General features: G+C 41.4%; 1 protein-coding gene across 2 annotated transcripts; it reads right to left on the reverse strand.

Annotated features, from left to right (window-relative positions):
- Positions 1-290: 290 nt before the first annotated feature.
- On the reverse strand, positions 291-21,585 carry LOC123741613 (CREB-regulated transcription coactivator 1 homolog). 2 transcript variants are annotated; one of them, XM_045714537.1, is made up of 4 exons: positions 21,403-21,585; positions 13,510-13,626; positions 2,316-2,388; positions 291-2,120 (listed from the first exon to the last, which is right to left on the reverse strand). In XM_045714537.1, exons 1-4 carry the CDS (start codon positions 21,526-21,528, stop codon positions 2,092-2,094), a joined length of 345 nt encoding a protein of 114 aa, XP_045570493.1. In that variant the 5' UTR covers positions 21,529-21,585; the 3' UTR covers positions 291-2,091. The 2 variants fall into 2 exon arrangements, 1 of the variants encoding a protein (XP_045570493.1); XR_006769074.1 differs by lacking the exon at positions 13,510-13,626.
- Positions 21,586-21,947: the final 362 nt, after the last annotated feature.

Genomic DNA, 21,947 nt, shown 5'->3' on the forward strand with positions numbered 1-21,947 from the left:
GAATAACATAATGCTATATACAGAGGACACCGGTACTGAGTCAGTGTGCAGGGGTACAGGCTAGTTGAGGTAATCTGTACATGTAGGTGGGGGTGAAGTGACTATGCATAGGTAATAAACAAACAGCGAGTAGCAGCAGTGTACAAGAGGGGAGGGGAAATCAATGTAAATTGTCCTGTGGCAATTTTATGAACTGTTCAGCAGTCTTATGGCTTGGGGGTAGAAGCCTTACTGTCCTAGACTTGGCACTCTGGTACCGCTTGCCGTGCGGTAGCAGAGAAAAGTCTATAACTTGGGTGACTGGAGTCTGACAATTTTATGGGTTTTCCTCTGACAACGCCTATTATATAGGTCCTGGATGGCAGGAAGCTTGGACCCAATGATGTATTGGGCCGTTCGCACTACCCTCTGCAGCGCCAAGTGTTGACTCGGTGTGTAAACTAAGTAACTCGAGGTAGAACAAATGGGTGGGTTATCTTTCACAGGGGGATGTGAAAGGGGTGGTGCTTCAATGGTGGGGTAACACACTGAAGAAACAGCACCGCTCATGCTAGCCAAACAAATCGAATGGCGGTTTAGCCCAGAGGATGCTAGCTAAAACACCAATGGGGCAGTTAACCCACTAACTAGCCAAGACACTTTAAAAGTTTAGCTATTTAACTCTGAATTTCACTCAGTGAAGTTAGCAGAATTCCTGAAAATTAGCCACTGAATGCTCTGTGCTGGGGTGTTAATCCTCACTAAAAGAAACAGTTAAATTGAGAGCTAGTTTTCTGAAGAAAGCTGCTTAACAGGCAAGTAACCAAATAGACTTATGAAGAGGCTAAGAATGAGGAAACCAGAGCGGTGCCGGGTGTTATAGACATTTATGGCGTACACCCACAAAGCTCTGATTGGCCAAACTATGACCGCAAAAGAGGGCGTGTCCAGTAGTGAAATGTCAAAATGAGTCGACTGAAAGAACTGACATTCACATGTCTATTTGTCCTATTCTTCAGGCTTGTCTGGGATATGTATTTAGTAGGCACACCTGTGTGATGTCTTATATACACAGGGGGTGAAAGTAAGGTGGCACAGTCCAGTACGCAAAGATAAATAGTGTGGGTACACCGTACCGGTAAAACATGAGCCTATCACAATTAATACAACATGCCCCAACATTTGCGAATTGACTGGAAACCGGGTGGTTTATGAGCCAAATTGCATTGTGGTTTGAGGTGAACACTTACATTTTGTCAAGGTAGAGATGAGTGGCCGAGATACTTGTCAACAAGGCGGAGATGAGTGGCTGAGACCGAGGCGCATGTGGACAACAATGGATGCATCAATTCAGGCTACAAGTGTAGGCCTAATGACAATCACAGAATGTCAGTACAATACATGTAGGTGTTTTGTAACAGATGTCTCTTTCCACTCATCAAATTGCAGATGCATAGTGCACCGTTGGGGTTTGGATGCTGAAATTATTTTGTGAGTGGACAAATGTGTACGGGTATCTTACAGGAGCAGTGATTGTTTAACAATCAGATGAAAACATCATGACTGGTTGTGTTCATGCCACATTAAAAAGGAACAGGGGGCATGTCCATATGGCTAGGGGAAGCTTTCCCTGAAGTAAATTGAATTATATAGCCTAATTAGTTTACTCCTGTCTATACAGAAATACATAATCATTCAAAATAGGCTACTACACAAGAAAGGATGATTTAGCCACAGAGGATCAATTGCTTCTTAAATAAAAAATAGTTTTAAAATCACATAGCCTACAGTCAGAAGGGCCCGCAATTTGGGCAGCGTGCGCTGCAAATACCAAAACAGTTGACTTGCGACTGTCAGTGAAAAGCAAGAGGCCCAGCCAGGCATATCGCAACATTTAAAAATACAATTATATGGATTAAACAACATCGTTTTACATTTTTTTTTTTTTAAATGAACATGAGTAGACAACTACAAAACTTTATTGCGTTTGGTGATCGACCCCCTCTCCCCTACATTTGGCCATTGGCAAGCCTTGACAGTTGCATCCTTCCTCAGGGAACTAACTGTCTGCTGATGGCTAACAACAGGGTGGCAGGTTTTTACACGTGCCTCTCAAGAGTTCCATGGCCCAGCAGACTCACCTAGGGATAGGGGGATGGACACGTTAGTTTGTCTGGGAGACTTTTAGAGGGAGGAGAGAGCATGAATTGGAGTGAGTACAGTAAATCCAATCCAACGAGTGGCCGTGGATAATATGCTATATGTCATCACACAGACAGCCATAGTTAAGGAGGTTTACATAGTGCGTAAAGTATATTACCACCAGCAGCGCTTACTTCTACTCTGGAGAGATTGCAGGTTGTTGGTCAGAAGGCTTTGGTGGTCCTTGGAATATTCTTTCTGTAGCACCTGTAGAGAAATGGATAGCGGTACAGAATGCAATTGAATGAGAGAGCAAGAGTTAACATTTACTTTGTTAAATATTGAGGAATATAAAGGGTGCCTTCCAATCAGACAAATGGATGCATGAAACACAGCAACTCAATGGTTTTCCAAAGGAGGAGTGTGTTGGGGGAGAGGCTTGTGTTGTCCGTCAGAAAAGTAGCAGACTATCCTTCAACTAATTAAAAACATAGAACAGCATTTTCCTGACCAAACATCTGTGTTGGATATGCGTTTAATGCATTTTGGTTTGAAGGCAGTCTTACTCTGTGGTTGAAGTGGTATCTTCATGCCTATAACTTCACTCACAGGGTTAATACACATTTTAGGTAGAATTTCATGTCTTTTAACCAAATTTCCATGACCAACAATTAGCAGTGTCTATGTCCATATATAAAAAAAAAAAAGTCAGTGTAATGTGGTATGGGCACTGCGAGGCTGCTCTCTGATCCCATGTACCATCTCGTGTTATGCAAGGCAATTAACCCCCCAAAAAGTAGAATACCTGTTGGGCAACTAAATAAAATACGTGTTCAAACCTGAGGCTGGACAGCTACTGGGTGTGCAGGCTTTTGATCAAGCCCTGCTCAAACAGAGCCAGTTTATCCAGGTCCGGTTGAGCAGCTAATTTCTAAAATGTGGTTTGTTAGAGGGTGACTGGAATAAAAGCCTGCACACCATTAGCTCTCCTAGAGGATGGTTGACCACCCTTGATGTACAGTACCAGTCAAAAGTTTAGACACACCTACTCATTCAAGGGTTATTTATTTTTACTGTTTTCTACATTGTAGAATAATAGTGAAGACAAAAACTATGAAATAGCACACATGGAATCATGTAGTAACCAAAAAAATAAAGTGTTGAATCAAAATACACTGCCGTTCAAAAGTTTGGGGTCACTTAGAAATGTCCTTGTTTTTGAAAGAAAAGCACGTTTGTCCATTAAAATCACATAAAATTGATCAGAAATACAGTGTAGACATTGTTAATGTTGTAAATGACTATTGTAGCTGGAAACGGCAGATTTTGTTTTAATAGAATATCTACATAGGCCCATTATCAGCAACCATCACTCCTGTGTTCCAATGGCACGTTGTGTTAGCTAATCCAATTTTATCATTTTAAAAGGATAATTGATCATTAGAAAACCCTTTTGCAATTATGTTAGCACAGCTTAAAACTGTTGTTCTGATTTAAAGAAGCAATAAAACGGGCCTTCTTTAGACTCGTTGAGTATCTGGAGCATCGGCATTTGTGGGTTCGATTACAGGCTCAAAATGGCCAGGAACAAATACCTTTCTTCTGAAACTTGTCAGTCTAATCTTGATCTGAGAAATGAAGACTATTCCATGCGAGAAATTGCCAAGAAACTGAAGATCTCGTACAATGCTGTGTACTACTCCCTTCACAGAACAGTGCAAACTGTCTCTAACCAGAATAGAAAGGAGTGGAAGGCCCCGGTGCACAACTGAGCAAGAGGACAAGTACATTAGTGTCTCTAGTTTGAGAAACAGACACCTCACAAGTCCTCAACTGGCAGCTTCATTAAATAGCACCCACAAAACACCAGTCTCAACGTTAACAGTGAAGGCGCGACTCCGGGATGCTGGCCTTCTAGGCAGAGTTGCAAAGAAAAAGCTATATCTCTGTCCAGTGTCTGTTCTTCAGTCGCCTCTTCACTGTTGACACTGGTGTTTTGTGGGTACTATTTAATGAAGCTGCCTTTGACAGCTTTGCACACTCTTGGCATTCTCTCAAACAGCGTCACCTGGAATGTTTTTCCAACAGTCTTGAAGGAGTTCCCACATATGCTGAGCACTTGTTGGCTGCTTTTCCTTCACTCTGCGGTCCTACTCATCCCAAACCATCTCAATTGGGTTAAGGTCTGGTGATTGTGGAGGCCAGGTCCTCTGATGCAGCACTCCATCACTCTCCTTCTTGGTCAATTAGCCCTTACCCAGCCTGGAGGTGTGTTGGGTCATTGTCCTGTTGAGAAACAAATTATAGTGGGACTAAGTGAAAACCAGATGTGATGGCGTATTGCTGCAGAATGCTGTGGTAGCCATGCTGGTTAAGTGTGCCTTGAATTCTAAATAAATCACAGTGTCACCAGCAAAACACCATCACACCTCTTCCATGCTTCACGGTGGGAACCACACATACAGAGATCATGAAGTTCACCTACTCTGTCTCACAAAGACATGGCAGTTGAAACCAAAAATCTCAAATTTGTACTCAGACAAAAGGACAGATTTCCTCCGGTCTAATGTCCATTGCTCCTGTTTCTTGGAAGCAGGTCTCTTATTGATGTCCTTTAGTAGTGGTTTCTTTGCAGCAATTCGACCATGAAGGCCTGATTCACGCAGTCTCTGAACAGTTGATGTTGAGATGTGTCTGTTACTTGAACTCTGAAGCATTTATTTGGGCTTCAATTTCTGAGGCTGGTAAATCTAATTAACTTATCCTCTCCAGCAGAGGTAACCCTGGGTCTTCCTTTCCTGTGGCAGTCCTCATGAGAGCCAGTTTCATCATAGCGCTTGATGGTTTTTGCGACTGCACTTAAACTTTCAAAGTTCTTAAATTTCCACATTGACTGACCTTTTTAAAGTAATGAATGACTTTCGTTTCTCTTTGCTTATTTGAGCTGTTCTTGCCATAATATGGACTTAGCCCTATTTGGTAAAAGACCATCTTCTGTATACCACCCCTAGCTTATCACAACACAACTAATTGGCTCAAACGCATTAAGGAAAGAAATTCCACAAATTAACTTAACAAGGCACACCTGTTAATTGAAATGCATTCCAGGTGACTACCTCATGAAGCTGGTTGAGAGAATGCCTAGAGTGTGCAAAGCTGTCATCAAGGCAAAGGGTGGCTACTTTGAAGAATCTCATTTCAAATATATTTTGATTTGTTTAACACTTTTGGTTACTACACGATTCCATATGTGTTATTTCATAGTTTTGATGTCTTCACTATTATTCAACAATGTAGCTAATGGTAAAAAATAAAGAAAAACCTGGGAATGAGTAGGTGTCCAAACTTTTGACTGGTACTGTATAACATTGCAACATTTAACCAAATACGTTTTATGCCTTTTGAAATAATTTGCTCAGTAAATATCAGATTAAATAGCTTTTGTAGGATACAAATATTTTTACTCAGCTGAACAAGCCTACAGGTTTTATTCAGGAAATGTACCTTTTCTAGTTTAGCTATTAGCATGTAGTGGTTACTTTGCAGGCTGACATGCATCTATTGACTTGCAATGTCCCATACATTGAATGCCCAAATCAACTGGAAGTATCTACAAAACATGTTGAAGCCACAATCCGATAAATCTAATCTTTTTTTACTAAAATGTAATTCACATGATTCAAGTCACTAATACAATGACAGTCAATTGTTTGTTTTATATAAAAAAGTTTAAATAAAAGTAAAAACGTATTTGTTATTCAAATTAAAAGCCCAATGAATACTCGCCTTTGTGTAATGATTTAATTCCCACCACTTGTGGGACATTTATTTTGAAGGCACGTATAAAATGACAACTGCACGAAGACAGACAGTGACTGACAGGCTGACACACACGTCACAGTTACAAATAGTAGCTAGCTAGGAATTGCGCAAAAATGAGTTTTTCAAAGAAAAGAAAAGTAGACAATGAATGTGGGGTGTTACAGCAAGAGTGGACATCGAAATATTTCTTTATTGAAGTATCAGGGAAAGCTTTGTGCTTAGTGTGCAAAGAGAGCATCGCTGTCTTAAATTGAGGACCCCTTCGAGATAAAATCCCGTTAACGGGATTGGTTGGACAACAACCAGTGAAATAGCACGACGCGAAATTCAAAACACAAAAATCTCAAAATTAAAATTCAAGTATTATACGGCATTTTAAAGATAATCTTCTCGTTAATCCAACCACATTGTCCGATTTCAAAAAGGCTTTACGGTGAAAGCAAAACATTAGATTATTTTATGATAGCACCTTAGCAAAAAAAACAAAAAAACAGCCATTTTCCAAGCACGGATAGCCGTCACAAAACCAGATATACAGCTAAAATTAAGCACTAACCTTTGACAATCTTCATCAGATGACACTCCTAGGACATCATGTTAGACAATACATGCATTTTTTGTTCAATCAAGTTCATATTTATATCCAAAAACCCCATTTTACATTGGCGCGTGACGTTCAGAAAATGTATTCTCCCCATAACATCCGGTGAATGGGCACATCAATTTACAGAAATACTCATCATAAACGTTGACAAAATGTATAACAATTATTTAAAGAATAATAGATAATCTACTCCTTTATGCAACCGCTTTGTCAGATTTCAAAATAACTTTACGGAGAAAGCACATTGTTCAATATTCTGAGTACAGAACTTAGTTCCATTACCGTTTGTAGAAAATGTCAAACGATGTTTACAATCAATCTTTAGGGTATTTTTTTACGTAAAATTGCAATAATTTTCCAACCGGACAATAGGTATTCATCCCAGAAGAAAAAGAACAAACAGCAAACTCGGGTGCACGCGCGTCACGAGACACCTGTCCTCAGACTGGCCACTGATTGACTGAGCCACAATTTTCTGCCCGGTAACAGGAGACGGATGAAACCAGTTTCTAAAGATTGTTGACAGCCAATGGAAGCCTTAGGAAGTGCAACGTGAATCCTATGTCACTGTAGTTTCTCAAGGGATTCAAAAGAAAAACTACAATTCTCATTTCTCCCACTTCCTGGTTCAATTTTTCTCAGGTTTCTGCCTGCCATATGAGTTCTGTTATACTCACAGACACCATTCAAACAGTTTTAGAAACTTCAGAGTGTTTTCTATCCAAATCTACTAAGAATATGCATATTTAATTTTCTGGGCCAGAGTAGTAACCTGTTTAAATTGGGTACGTTTTTCATCCGGCCGTGAAAATACTGCCCCCTAGCCCTAAGAGGTTTAAAGACTACAACTTGTCCCAACACGTCCAGACGAAGCAGGCAGAGAAATATAGGAATACGTTTTCTGAGCAGAGGGCAACTGCATCGAAAGAGTTGCTTTCTCAGTTGCAAAAGCAGCAAGGACTTTTCACAAAACTGCATTCAGCAAACGACGAAATTGCGAGAGCTAGCTATGTATTGTCCCACAAAATTGCTAAACATAGTAAGCCATTCGCTGAGGGCGAATTCATAAAAAAAAAAATGTATTGACTCTGCAGCAATACTTTGCCCCGACAAGAAAGAGCGGTTTAAAAATGTTTACCTGTCAAGACGAACAGTGACACGGTGTGTTGTTGATATTCATACGAGGCATAACCCCAGACTTTGAAATTACAGAGGAGTTTGCTTCAGTGCAGTCAATGAAGAGTACAACCACAGGGAAAGATGTGTTGGAGGAGGTTAATAAGTGTGTGGCAAAGCTGGGACTGAGTTTTGAAAGTTATCCAGTGTGACCACTGATGGGTGCCCAAACTTGACAGGAAAAAGCGTTGGCCTTTTGAAAAGGACACAAGATCAAGTAGCTGAGCTAAATCCAGATCAGAATTTTTTTTCCCTGCATTGCATTATTCATCAGGAGGTGCTCTGTAAATGTGTTCTGAAAATGAGCCATGTTGTGGATAGTCACTAAAGTGACTAAGAGCAAAATCTTTAAACCACAGGCAGTTTGTCTAACTGTTAGAAGAGAGTTGTGTCATGCAGATCTCCCCTACCACACAAAAGGTGAGATGACAGATTGGGGAAGGTGCTTAAAAAGGGTGTGGGACCTGAAGTTGGAGATTGCGGAGTTTTTGCAAATGAAAGGAAAATATGAATTTCCCTCAACTGCAAGATAAAGAATGGTTGGCTGATTTTGCCTTCACCGTGGACATCATGACACTTATGAATGAACTGAATTCCAAACTAGAAGGGAAGGGCCTTTTTTGCACATCAGTTGTACAGGGAAAATTACTCCTGACCCGCCAAGTAGAAGCCAACAATCTCACCCACCTTCTGACACTACTAGTCTGTTCCCTATCAGATGACCAGCGGGAGAAGTATACATCGCTGCTGCGTGCTTTAAACGGTGAGTTCTCTCGTCGTTTTGAGGATTTCAAAGTGTTGGAAAATGACATGCGCTTGGTTTCCTCTTCTTTCACCTTCAATGTGGATAATGCCCCACTGACCTGCAACTTGAGCTTATCGATCTTCAGTCTGATACAATGATTGGAGAACTATTCAAAACAATGTCACTGACGAGGTTCTATGCATCTCTCGATGAACAAAACTTTCCAAAGAATAGGAGTCATGCTCAGAAGATGTTTGAACAGTTTGGGTCAACCTATATGTGAAACTAGAGGTCGCCCGATTATGATTTTTCAATGCCGATATCGATTATTGGCGGGACAAAAAAGCCGATACCGATTAAATCGGCCGATTTTTAAAAAAAAACAACGTATTTATTTATTTGTAATAATGACAATTACAACAATACTGAATGAACACTTATTTTAACTTAATATAATACATCAATAAAATCTATTTAGCCTCAAATAAATAATGAAACATGTTCAATTTGGTTTAAATAATGCAAAAACAAAGTGTTGGGAGAAGAAAGTAAAAGTGCAATATGTGCCATGTAAGAAAGCTAACGTTTAAGTTCCTGGCTCAGAACATGAGAACATATGAAAGCTGGTGGTTCCTTTAAACATGAGTCTTCAATATTCCCAGGTAAGATGTTTAAGTTGTAGTTATTATATGAATAATAGGACTATTTCTCTATACGATTTGTATTTCATATACCTTTGACTATTGGATGTTCTTCTAGGCACTTTAGTATTGCCAGTGTAACAGTATAGCTTCCGTCCCCCTCCTCGCTCCTACCTGGGCACGAACCAGGAACACATCGACAACAGCCACATTCGAAGCAGCGTTACCCCTGTGGAAACAACTACTCCAAGTCTCAGAGCGAGTGACGTTTGAAACGCTATTAGCGCGCACCCGGCTAACTAGCTAGCCATTTCACGAGCGCGCTGCTGCCTACCATCGCTCAGTCAGACTGCTCTATCAAATCATAGACTTAATTATAACATAATAACACACAGAAATACGAGCCTTAGGTCATTAATATGGTCGAATCCAGAAACGATCATCTCGAAAACAAAACGTTATTCCTGTTACATTGCACAACCTTCAATGTTATGTCATAATTATGGAAAATTCTGTAAAATTAGTTCGCAACGAGCCAGGCGGCCCAAACTGTTGCATATACCCTGACTGCATGCAATGAACGCAAAATGACACAATTTCACCTGGTTAATATTGCCTGCTAACCTGGATTTCTTTTAGCTAAATATGCAGGTTTAAAAATATATACTTCTGTGTATTGATTTTAAGAAAGACATTGATGTTTATGGTTAGGTACAGTCGTGCAACGATTGTGCTTTTTTCGCAAATGCGCTTTTGTTAAATCATCCCCCGTTTGGCCAAGTCGGCTGTCTTTGTTAGGAAGAAATAGTCTTCACAGTTCGCAACGAGCCAGGCGGCCCAAACTGCTGCATATACCCTGACTCTGTTTGCAAGAGAAGTGACACATTTTCCCTAGTTAAAAGAAATTCATGTTAGCAGGCAATATTAACTAAATATGCAGGTTTAAAAATATATACTTGTGTATTGATTTTAAGAAAGGCATTGATGTTTATGGTTGGAGCAACGTGTACCTAAGCGATTATATGCAACGCAGGACAGGCTAGATAAACTAGTAATATCAACAACCATGTGTAGTTAACTAGTGATTATGATTGATTGATTGTTTTTTTTAAGATAAGTTTAATGCTAGCTAGCAACTTACCTTGGCTTCTTACTGCATTCGCGTAACAGGCAGGCTCCTCGTGGAGTGCAATGTAAAGCAGGTAGTTAGAGCGTTGGACTAGTTAACGTAAGGTTGCAAGATTGAATCCCTGAGCTGACAAGGTAAAAATCTGTCATTCTGCCCCTGAACAAGGCAGTTAACCCACCGTTCCTAGGCCGTCATTGAAAATAAGAATGTGTTCTTAACTGAGTTGCCTAGTTAAATAAAGGTCTTAAAAAATATATATATATAATGAATACATTTATTTATTTTTTTAAATCGCTGTCCAAAAATACCGATTTCCGATTGTTATGAAAACTTGAAATCGGCCCTAATTAATCGGCCATTCCGATTAATCGGTCGACCTCTAATGTGAACAGACATTTTCAGTGATGAAATATAACAAGTCAGATCATCTCTTACTGACTCTCACCTCTAAGCAATCCTGTGCATAACGATGTCAGAAACTATACCTGACTTCACTGCTCTAGTCAACACCCATCAGAGACTTCACTCCTCACACTGATTGAGTAGTTTAAATGTAATGTTGAGCTCTCTCGTGTTTTTGTGCATACCCGTTAACAAGAGTTCTGTTCGTGGTGCTGAATGTACTTTTCCCTCCATGTAGTTCATTGCATGTTTAATAATGAAAATACCTACCAAAAGGAGAACACGGATGGGGTTTATTTCTGTGCATGTTAAAAAAGTAAAATAAGTAGCATATCTGGATGTGATTTACAGTAGATATGTCAACACAGTCATACACATGATGTATAATCCTGTAATATGATTCTGGCCCACGATGGCAAAAATATATTCTAATGTGGCCCTCCATGGAAAATAATTGCCCAGGCCTGGGGTAGGCCTACCTGTTGCTGCATTGTCTGACAGTCTCTCTCTCCTTGAGCAACAACCCACTCATCTCGCACAAATGCAGGTGATGCTGATATGAAGACAGCTTGTCTGTCGAAACGTTGGACATAAATATTTTTGCATCTGAGCTCCTAGAGTGTGCGGCGCTCCTTTATTATTTTTTTTAAGTGTTCCACTCCGCTAGCCAGCACCTCACCTAAATAGGTGTGCGTTTATTTCGCCTCTAAATAAATTATATTAACATATTATTAAAGTAATTTCCATGGCTTTTCCAAAACTTTTGGGATTTGATACTTTTCCAGGCCTGGAAAACACAATTTCAAAATTCTATAACTTTTCCAGTATTTTCATGACCGTACGAACCCTGCCCCTAAGCCCTCACCCTTGACCCCCCATTAGCCCAAGGCCTCCTGCCAAACCCTCTGAGTCTCTTTGACATGGAGTTACTCCAGGAGTAGACAGATTTATGGTGCATAGGGCTTCTAGACTCCTCATATGAGTATTATATACACAATGCCTTCTGAAAATATTCAGACCCCTTGAATTATTCCACATTTTGTTAGGTTACAACCTTATTTTAAAAAATCCCCATCAATCTACACACAATACCCAATTTTTGCTAATTTATAAAAAATACAAAAACTGAAATCACACTTACCTAAGTATTCAGACCCTTTACTCAGTACTTTGTTGAAGCACCTTTGGCAGCGATTATAGACTTGAGTATGACGCTACAAGCTTGGCACACTTGTATTTGGGGAGTTTCTCCCTTCTCTGCACATCCTCTCAAGCTCTGTCAGGATGGATGGGGAGCATTGCTGTACATCTATTTTCAGGTCTCTCCAGAGATGTTAGATTGGGTCCAAGTCCAGGCGTTGGCTGGGCCACTCAAGAACATTCAGAGACTTGTCCCGAAGCCACTCCTGCATTGTCTTGGCTATGTGCTTAGGGTTGTTGTCCTGTTGGAAGGTGAACCTTTGCCCCAGTCGGAGGTCCTGATCACTCTGAAGCAGGTTTTCATCAAGGATATCGCTGTACTTTGCTCCGTTCATCTTTCCCTCGATCCTGACTAGTCTCCCAGTCCCTGCTGCTGAAAAACATCCCCACAGCATGATGCTGCCACCACCATGCTTCACCATAGGGATGGTGCCAGGTTTCTTCCAGACGTGACACTTGGCATTCAGACCAAAGAGTTCAATCGTGGTTTCATCAGACCAGAGAATCTTGTTTCTTATGGTCAGAGTCCTTTAGGTGCCTTTTGGCAAACTCAGGAGTGGCTTCCGTCTAGCCACTCTAACATAAAGGCCTAATTGGTGGAGTGCTGCAGAGATGGTTGTCCTTCTGGAAGGTTCTCCCATCTCCACAGAGTATCTCTAGAGCTCTGTCAGAGTGACCATCGGGTTCTTGGCCACCTCCCTGACCAAGGCCATTCTCCCCCGATTGCTCAGTTTGGCCGAGCGGCCAACTCTAGGAAGAGTCTTGGTGGTTCCAAACTTCTTCCATTTAAAAATGATGGAGGCCACTGTGTTCTTGGGGACCTTCAATGCTGCATACATTTTTTGGTACCCTTCCCCAGATCTGTGCCTCGACACAATCCTGTCTCGGAGCTCTACGGACAATTCCTTCGACCACATGGCCTGGTTTTTGCTCTGACATGCACTGTCAACAGTGGGACCTTATATAGACAGGTGTGTGCCTTTCCAAATCATGTCCAATGAATTGAATTTACCACAGGTGGACTGCAATCAAGTTGTAGATGGAAACAGGATGATGAATGTGCAAGTAGAGATACTGGGATGCAAAGGAGCAAAAAGAAAAATAACAGTATGGGGATGAGGTAGTTGGATGGACTATTTACGGATGGGCTATGTACAGGTGCAGTGATCTGTGAGCTGCTCTGACAGCTGGTGCTTAAAGTTAGTGAGGGAGATATGAGTCTCCAGATTCAGTGATTTTTGCAATTTGTTCCAGTCATTGGCAGCAGAGAACTGTAAGGAAAGGCGGTCAAAGGAGGAATTGGCTTTGGGGGTGAACAGTGAAATATAGGTGCTGGTAGCGATCGGTTGAAGAGCATGCATTTAGTTTTACTTGCATTTAAGAGCAGTTGGAGGCCACGGAAGCAGAGTTGTATGGCATTGAAGCTCGTCTGGAGGTTAGTTAACACAGTGTCCAAAGAAAGGCCAGAAGTATACAGAATTGAGAAATAATGTAATTTTTATTAATACGCTTGCTAAAATTTCTAAAAATCTGTTTTCGCTTTGTGGGATATTATGGGGTATTGTGTGTGTATTACTGAGGCTGTAACGTAACAAAATGTGGAAAGTCAAGGTCTGAATACTTTCCATAGGAATTGTATATATTTTTTTTGAAATGATGTATTACTTACTGACATGGAGTGTTCCATGTTCCTGCTGGTAGCAGGTCTCAACCTGGATGCAGGGAAATGGCCTGCAGGACTCCTGCCTTGGAGTATGGTTGTATCTACTGTATCTCCACCAGGCTCCTGGAAATCAGACGAGAAACCTGCATAGATTAACTAAATAAAATGGTACCTCTATTTAGTCAAGTCAATATTTTTTTTTACATTGGAGTGTATAGGTTTTTGTTCCAGCGCTTCACCAACACCTCATTCAACTAAGTGATCTAAATTTTACAAAAACTTGCACGCAGTTCAGTCTGCTGGGACAGAAATCACCCATGTCTGTATTATTGAATGAACTTCAAGTTACAAGCTTACAATTCTGCATGATAGAAATATATCCACACATGTTATTCTCTGTCTAACCTTGTGAATAAACTCCAAGAACAAGTTTAAATTTAGCTAGCTAGCTAACATTAGCTGCTGTCAATTGTCTGACATGTACCATTATATTTCACGTTAAACACACCTTTTCACAAAAAAATAAATCGATGTACACATATGAAATAGATGATTACCTTCAAGTAGATTGTTTTATTCTAGTACTTCAGGTCGAGGATTAAGTAAGGTTGTTACTTTGTAGAAATGACTTCTCTTTTCCTCTTCAAGCTAATTCCTGAGATTTGATTGATGGAACAATCCAGCCAATGGTTGGAGCAATAGGCGGCTGTGGTTTTAGCTGATTGGCCAGGAGTAAAAAGGTCCTGCCCCCAGATCTGCTCAAACCATTTTACTGGCGAATGTCTTTCTACAAATGTACGAATCACTTGGTAACATGACAACAGTGACAGAACTCTGAGAATGCATATTTTTGATTCACATCAGAATATTTATAGTGGTAAATGGACTGATGATGTGCAAGTAGAGATACTGGGGTGCAAAAGAGCAAGAGGGTAAGTAATAATATGGGGATGAGTTAGTGGGGTGTGCTATTTACAGATTGGCTGTGTACAGGTAAAGTGATCGGTAAGATGCTCAGACAGCTGATGCTTAAAGTTAGAGAGGGAGATATAAGACTCCAGTTTCAGAGATTTTTGCAATTCGTTCCAGTCATTGGCAGCAGAGAACTGGAAGGAAAGGCGGCCAAAGGAAGTGTTGGTTTTGGGGATGACCAGTGCAATATACCTGCTGGAGCGAGTGCTACGGGTGGGTGTTGCTATGGTGACCAGTGAGCGGAGATAAGGCAGGGCTTTACCTAGCAAAGACTTATAGACGACATGGAGCCAGTGGGTTTGGCGACAGTTATGTAGTGAGGGCCAGCCAAAGACAGCATACAGGTCGCAGTAGTGGGTAGTATATGGGGCTTTGGTGATAAAACGGATGTCACTGTGATAGACTATATCAGTTTGCTGAGTAGAGTGTTGGAGGCTATTTTGTAAATGACATCGCCGAAGTCAAAGATCGGTAGGATAGTAAGTTTTACAAGGGTATGTTTGGCGGCATGAGTGAAGGATGCTTTGTTGCGAAATAGGAAGCCAATTCTAGATTTAATTTTGGATTGGAGATGCTTAATGTGAGTCTGGAAGGAGAGTTTACAGTCTAGCCAGACACCTAGGTATTTGTAGTTATCCACATATTCTAGGTCAGAACCGTCCAGAGTAGTGATGCTAGTCGGGTGGGAGGGTGTGGGCAGCAATCGGTTGAAGACCATGTATTTAGTTTAACTAGCATTTAAAAGCAGTTGGAGGCCACAGAAGGAGTGTTGTATGGCATCGAAACTCGTTTGGAGGTTTGTTAGCACAGTGTCCAAAGGGCCAGATGTATACAGAATGGTGTCGTCTGCGTAGAGGTGGATCAGAGAATCAAACGCAGCAAGAGTGACATTGTTGATATATACAGAGAAAAGAGTCAGCCCGAGAATTGAACCCTGTGTCACCCCCATAGAGACTGCCAGAGGTCCGGACAACAGGCCCTCCGATTTGACACACTGAACTCTGTCTGAGAAGTAGTTGGTGAACCAGGCGAGGCAGTCATTTGAGAAGCCAAGGCTATTGAGTCTGTCGATAAGAATGTGGTGATTGACAGAGTCGAAAGCCTTGGCCAGGTCGATGAAGACGAATGCACAGTAATGTCTTTTATCGATGGCAGTTATGATATCGTGGCTGAGGTGCACCCATGACCAGCTCCGAAACAAGATTGCATAGTGGAGAAGGTACGGTGGGATTCGAAATGGTCGGTGATCTGTTTGTTAACTTGGCTTTTGAAGATTTTAGAAAGGCAGGGTAGAATGGATATAGGTCTATAACAGTTTGGGTCTAGAGTGTCTCCCCCTTTGAAGAGGGGGATGACCGCGGCAGCTTTCCAATCTTTGGGGATCTCAGACGATACGAAAGAGAGGTTGAATCGGCTAGTAATAGGGGTTGCAAGAGTTTCGGAGGATAATTTTAGAAAGAGAGGGTCCAGATTGTCTAACCCAGCTGATTTGTAGGGATCCAGATTTTGCAGCTCTTTCATAACATCAGCTGTCTGGATTTGGGTGAAGGAGAAGCGGGGGGAGCAAGTTGCTGTAGGGGGTGCTGAGATGTTGGCCAGGGTAGTGGTAGCCAGGTGGAAAGCATGGCCAGCCGTGGAAAAATGCTTATTAAAATGATCGATTATTGTTGATTTATCGGTGGTGACAGTGTTTCCTATGGGAGGAGGTGCTCTTATTCTCCATGGACTTTACAGTGTCCCAAAACCTTTTGGAATTATTGCTACAGGATGAAAATTTCTGTTTGAAAAAGCTAGCCTTAGCTTTCCTAACTGCCTGTGTATATTGGTTCCTGACTTCCCTGAAAAGTTGCATATCGCAGGGGCTATTCGATGCTAATGCAGAACGCCACAGGATGTTTTGTGCTGGTCAAGGGCAGTCAAGTCTGGGGTGAACCAAGGGCTATATCTGTTCTTAGTTCTACATTTTTTTGAATGGGGCATGCTTATTTAAGATGGTGAGGAAAGCACTTTTGAAGAGCAACCAGGTGTCCTCTACTGACGGGATGAGGTCAATCTCCTTCCAGGATACCCGGGCCAGGTCGATTAGAAAGGCCTGTTTGCTGAAGCGTTTTAGGGAGCGTTTGACAGTGATGAGGGGTGGTCGTTTGACCGCGGACCCAGTACGCACAAAGGCAATGATCGCTGAGATCCTGGTTGAAGACAGCAGAGGTGTATTTAGAGGGCAGGTTGGTCAGGATATCTAAGAGGGTGCCCATGGTTACAGATTTAGAGCAAGAGTACCTGGTAGGTTCCTTGATGATTTGTGTGAGATTGAGGGCATCTAGCTTAGATTGTAGGACGACCGGGGTGTTAAGCATGAAGATGGATGGGGGGCGATCAATTCACATATGGTGTCCAGGGCACAACTGGGGGCCGAGGGGGGTCTATATCAAGCGGCAACGGTGAGAGACTTGTTTCTGGAAAGGTAGATTTTTAAAAGGAGAAGCTCGAATTGTTTGGGCACAGACATGGATAGTAAGACAGAACGCTGCAGGCTATCTCTGCAGTAGCTTGCAACTCCACCCCCTTTGGCAGTTCTATCTTGGCGGAAAATTTTATAGTTAGGGATAGTCAGGATTTTTGGTGGCCTTCCTAAGCCAGGATTCAGACACGGCTAGGACATCCGGGTTGGCGGAGTGTGCTAAAGCAGTGAATAAAACAAACTTAGGGAGGCTTCTAATGTTAACATGCACGAAACCAATGCTTTTATGGTTACAGAAGTCAACAAATGAGAGCGCCTGGGGAATGGGAGTGATGCTGGGGGCTGCAGGGCCTGGGTTAACCTCTACATCACCAGAGGAATAGAGGAGGAGTAGGGTAAGGGTACAGCTAAAGGCTATAAGAACTGGTCGTCTAGTACGTTTGGAACAGAGAGTAAAAGGAGCAGATTTCTGGACGGAAGAATAGGTTCAAGGCAATGTACAGACAAGGGTATGGTAGGATGTGAGTACAGTGGAGGTAAGACTAGGCATTGAGGGACGATGAGAGAGGTTTTGTCTCTAGAGGCACCATTTAAGCCAGGTGCGGTCACTGCATGTGTGGGGGGTGGAACATAAGGGCTAGCTAAGGAATATTGAGCAGGGCTGGAGGCTCTACAGTGAATTAAGACAAAAACTACTAACCAAAACAGCAGTAGACAAGGCATATTGAAATTAGAGAGAGGCATGTGTAGCCGAGTGATCATAGGGTCCATTGAGTAGCTAGGCGAGCTGGACGCACGGCAGTTCAGACAGCTAGCAGGCCGGGGCTAGCAGATGGGCCTCAGGGGAACGTCACAACGGGAGAGCCAAATCTAAGGGTAGAGCAAAAAAATTAAAGCCCTTTGGGTGCTGCCATAGTTACATTAGAAGTACCCATCCAAGAAGGCTCAAGGTCATTGGCCACAGATAAAATTACGTCAATTCACGTTAGATCTACAGTAGCTTTGATTGGACTGATCGTTTCAACATCATACTTTGGGGGTAGAAGCTGTTACGAAGTCTTTTGGTCCTAGACTTCGCACTCCGTACCGCTTGCCGGGCAGAAGCAGAGAGAACAGTCTATGGTTAGGGTGGCTGGAGTCTTTTTACGCTGCTGCTACTCTTTGTTTATTATCTATGTATAGTCACTTTAACTCTACCTACATGTACATATTACCTCTTACCTCGACTAACCGGTGCCTCCGCACATTGACTCTGTACCGGTACCCCCTGTATATAGCCTCGCTATTGTTATTTTACTGCTGCTCTTTAATTATTTGTTATTTTTTATATCAATATTTTTACTTAACACTTTTTCCTTAACTGCATTGTTGGTTAAGGGCTTGTAAGTAAGCAGCACATGTGAAAAATACAATTTGATTAGAAATCCTTTTTAATCCTTGTCATATGAAGAGAAATAACGAAGAGAAATTATAGATAAAACTTATCGGTGCTCATCGGCCATAAACATTACACAACAAGTTGGAAATCGCAAATTCAACAATGAGTGGTTTTGATGGAATTGGTCGCTAACTGCAAGCATTGCATAGAAATCACTAGCCTGCTATTCAGTGGAGTGGCTGTGTGGTCCCAAGTCTGGGTTTAAGGGTCTCTTTTCCAAACTTCAAATTATAAATATTCAACATTGGCCATGCTGTCAATCCAGCATAATTTCTGGCGCGCTCAAAACAACTTAACTCGGAACTGGGAAATCTGACTTCAGTGAGTTCAAGACAATTGGGAACTTGGGAAAACACGAGCTCCGACTGGGAAAATACGTTTTGAACGGTCATCCAACTCAGAAAAGTCGGGAACTCGGGCCTCTTTCTAGAGCTATGACCTGAAGATCACTGGCATCATCATGATTCAAACTTGTCGTCGTCATCCCCCCCCGAAAGCACCATAAATCCAGAGAATGCCTGACTTTGAAGACAAAATGTTCCCACGAAGGACCGCCGCACCACCTTCCTGTTCAAGAGAGCACAGCACAACAAGGTGAATCCAAAAATGTCTTGTATGCTGCTGCATAAATTATGTAATATGCCAGGGAGATATGTATACTGTAGCTAAGAAAGTAATACTAAGTGTATGTTGTGTTAATAGTCCAAGCTGTTAGTTGTCCATGTGCCTCACCCTAATAGTTTGGTCTATTTTCTCCCCTTAAATTTTGCCTACTATTCTGACTTGGTGGTGCACATGTAGCCTATAACCTGTCTTAGAGAAATGTAATCAATCTTTTAAGAGCTTTCATTGTCTGCTTATATGCCCCCTTCATTTATCCTACTGTTCTGACTTGGTGTACAGGGAGAACACTGTAAGAACGGCCAATGTTCTGAACAAATTTAAAAAGTTATATTTACTACGTCTTTCCTAGCTCGCTCATTAATGTCTCAATCAAATGATGGATTGCCTCTTATCCGCTTGTCGTCCCCTTATGCTATAGTTTGTAAATCTCAATTGTCAGTAGAAACCACATTTGTTTAAGCAAGTCAGCCATATCAGCTATGTTTTTTTAAATTAGGCTGAATGAACTGTTAGCCAGGTGTGGCAGTGGTAAGGTGTTGGGACAGCTTTATGTTGGCCCTAACAGTTTGTGGGCACCGTTTTTCCCCTTATAGTGCAATGTATGTATAATGTATTGTTTAGTGTTGTGTAGTGGCTTTGCTGGCATGCATCCCCCCATATTATTATTTTAAGAAATTAACTTTATTTCTTTATGTTGCGTTTTGAAACTGCATTATCATTTATGGCTGCAATGACAGGCTACATTTGCACAGAGATTGTGTGTGTTCGCCCTGTGTCGCAAGCTTTGAACCACATATTTTTAGGGTCGCAAGTCAAAATTTGAAAACCACAGAGATAGCGAACAGATTGTTGATTGACTGTACAGCTATAAGATCGGGTGCAGCGCAAACGTAAACTTGTAGGTAGAGAGGACAGTGGCGGTTCTAGACCATTTCAACTGGGGGGTCTAAGCTGGGGCCAGTTGTACTGTTAGAGGGGCCAGTTACATTAGACGTTATTGTTGTCATATCGTTTTCTTCACTGCATTACAGGCATTAGCAGGCAAAAGACCATGTTCATAATCATTCAACAATTTATTTGCATTTTCTGTCTAATAAAGAACGATAGCAAAAATTAGTTATGTAAAAATTATTTCATACTCCACATTTAGGGGGCCACAAGGGGGTCAATTACTAGCATAGGCCTACAGTTTTTTGGGGGGGGGAATTTCAAAATTGCTTGAAGTTGTTAACTTAATTATGAAGCTTGAATTTGTTCAAATTAATTTAGGCAATATAATCCAAATGTGTTGTAGACAAAATAATGAAAAGGGCTGTTTTAGCCTCAATAAATAGATAGAGATTTGTAGTAGAGTCATTGCCTGTATAGATTTTGTTTTACTTGACTTAAAAAAAAACATTTGACTACTGGACTTAACTTGCTCTTAGAATGCAAGACTTGGATTTGACTTGAGACTTGGACCTTGTGATTTGAGACTTTCTTGTGACTCGAATAATAGTGACTTGGTCTCACCTCTGGTAATAATTCAGAAAATAAATTATGCTTGCAAATCTTATTGAATGTATTCAAATGACAAATTGTTAAAAAAAATTCACACATCATGATGATACAAGCTTGTCTAATTAAATTACACATTTGCAAATCGTACTTGCAACCACGAATCTCAATGTGCGACCACAAAATTCAAAATACAAACTTCTGTCATTATTTTCCCATACCAGTCCATTTGAAACTATTTAAAATGCGCGGGTTCTGCTGGCAACGTTTCTCAAATGCACCCATGCTATTTTGTCGGGAAATTTAACTACAGCCGAGACCACTGACATGACATTGATGCAGATACCAATATTTTGGTGCGGCATGCGCTTTACCGTCAACATAATCTGTGCGGGGTTGACTCGTCTTTAAAATGACGCTGTCAATCAAATGTACTCTACTTGTCTGTTCAGTCTCACGACTGGGTTTTCCACCTGATTATTAGGCTAAATGTCTTTGTTTATCTATATACTAAAAATACTGCTGTCCCAAATGCTTCAATGCATAGAAATTGCTGTTCATCTCACGCTTCTTCCTCGCCTGGAGTGCAGGCAGAATAACCAAAGCTCTATTTTGATGCGCGCTGTCAAACACGCATGCACGCCCCATATTTGCACTGGAGCAGCTATAATACTGTGCAACTTTTGAAGACGATTGGCCTCAGGATTCCTCTCCATTTGAGAATAACTAACTACACGAATATGATAGTAAGGAGACTGGTTTCCATTCATGCAAATAATATTTGCTGGCATATGGGGCTGTTTGTTATTGTTTACCTCTCTGGCCAAACTACGTGCCACCACACATATTACTGCATTTGACAGGTCGCGAGCAATCACAGCAAATAGCTAAAAACAGACACGCTTACCCTCGCTGCTCGGGTAATACTCAAATCTTTCATCACTTCCTCGAATGCTGCTGTCTCTTCTGCCTGCTTCTGATTATGTAAAGCGATTTTCTCGCTAAATTTCCGCGGATTGTTCGATGTCGCCATGTTTCGCTCTTCTGCTCCGCTTTCCCTCAAGAGACGTTGCGTGCCCACGTCCTTGCGCGTGGGCGTAGTTAAGGCGCACATCTGGAGCGCCCGCGTTTCCCACATTTTTCACCAGGGATGGATAAAATGCAAAAAGTGATAGGTCATTTCCCCCTCACTGTCGCTTAAATATTTTATCCACTGTCCACTTGCGGATAATCTAAAATCAATGATAACTTTTATAAATGATCCTCTATTGAACATGTTGGTAAGGTTCTTCTTATTTTGAATGCCTTGTTTAGCCACTAAACCCACTGTACTGTACATGGTATAACAATACTCTATCCTGTTCCCATTATTTTCCTCTGATGAAAGCTATAGCCTATAGAGAAAAGCAGTTGTGTGTCTGTTACTTTCCAGTTTTTGTAGTCTTTAGTAGC

This window comes from Salmo salar, chromosome ssa03, assembly GCF_905237065.1.
Source record: "Salmo salar chromosome ssa03, Ssal_v3.1, whole genome shotgun sequence".
Taxonomy (NCBI): domain Eukaryota; kingdom Metazoa; phylum Chordata; class Actinopteri; order Salmoniformes; family Salmonidae; genus Salmo; species Salmo salar.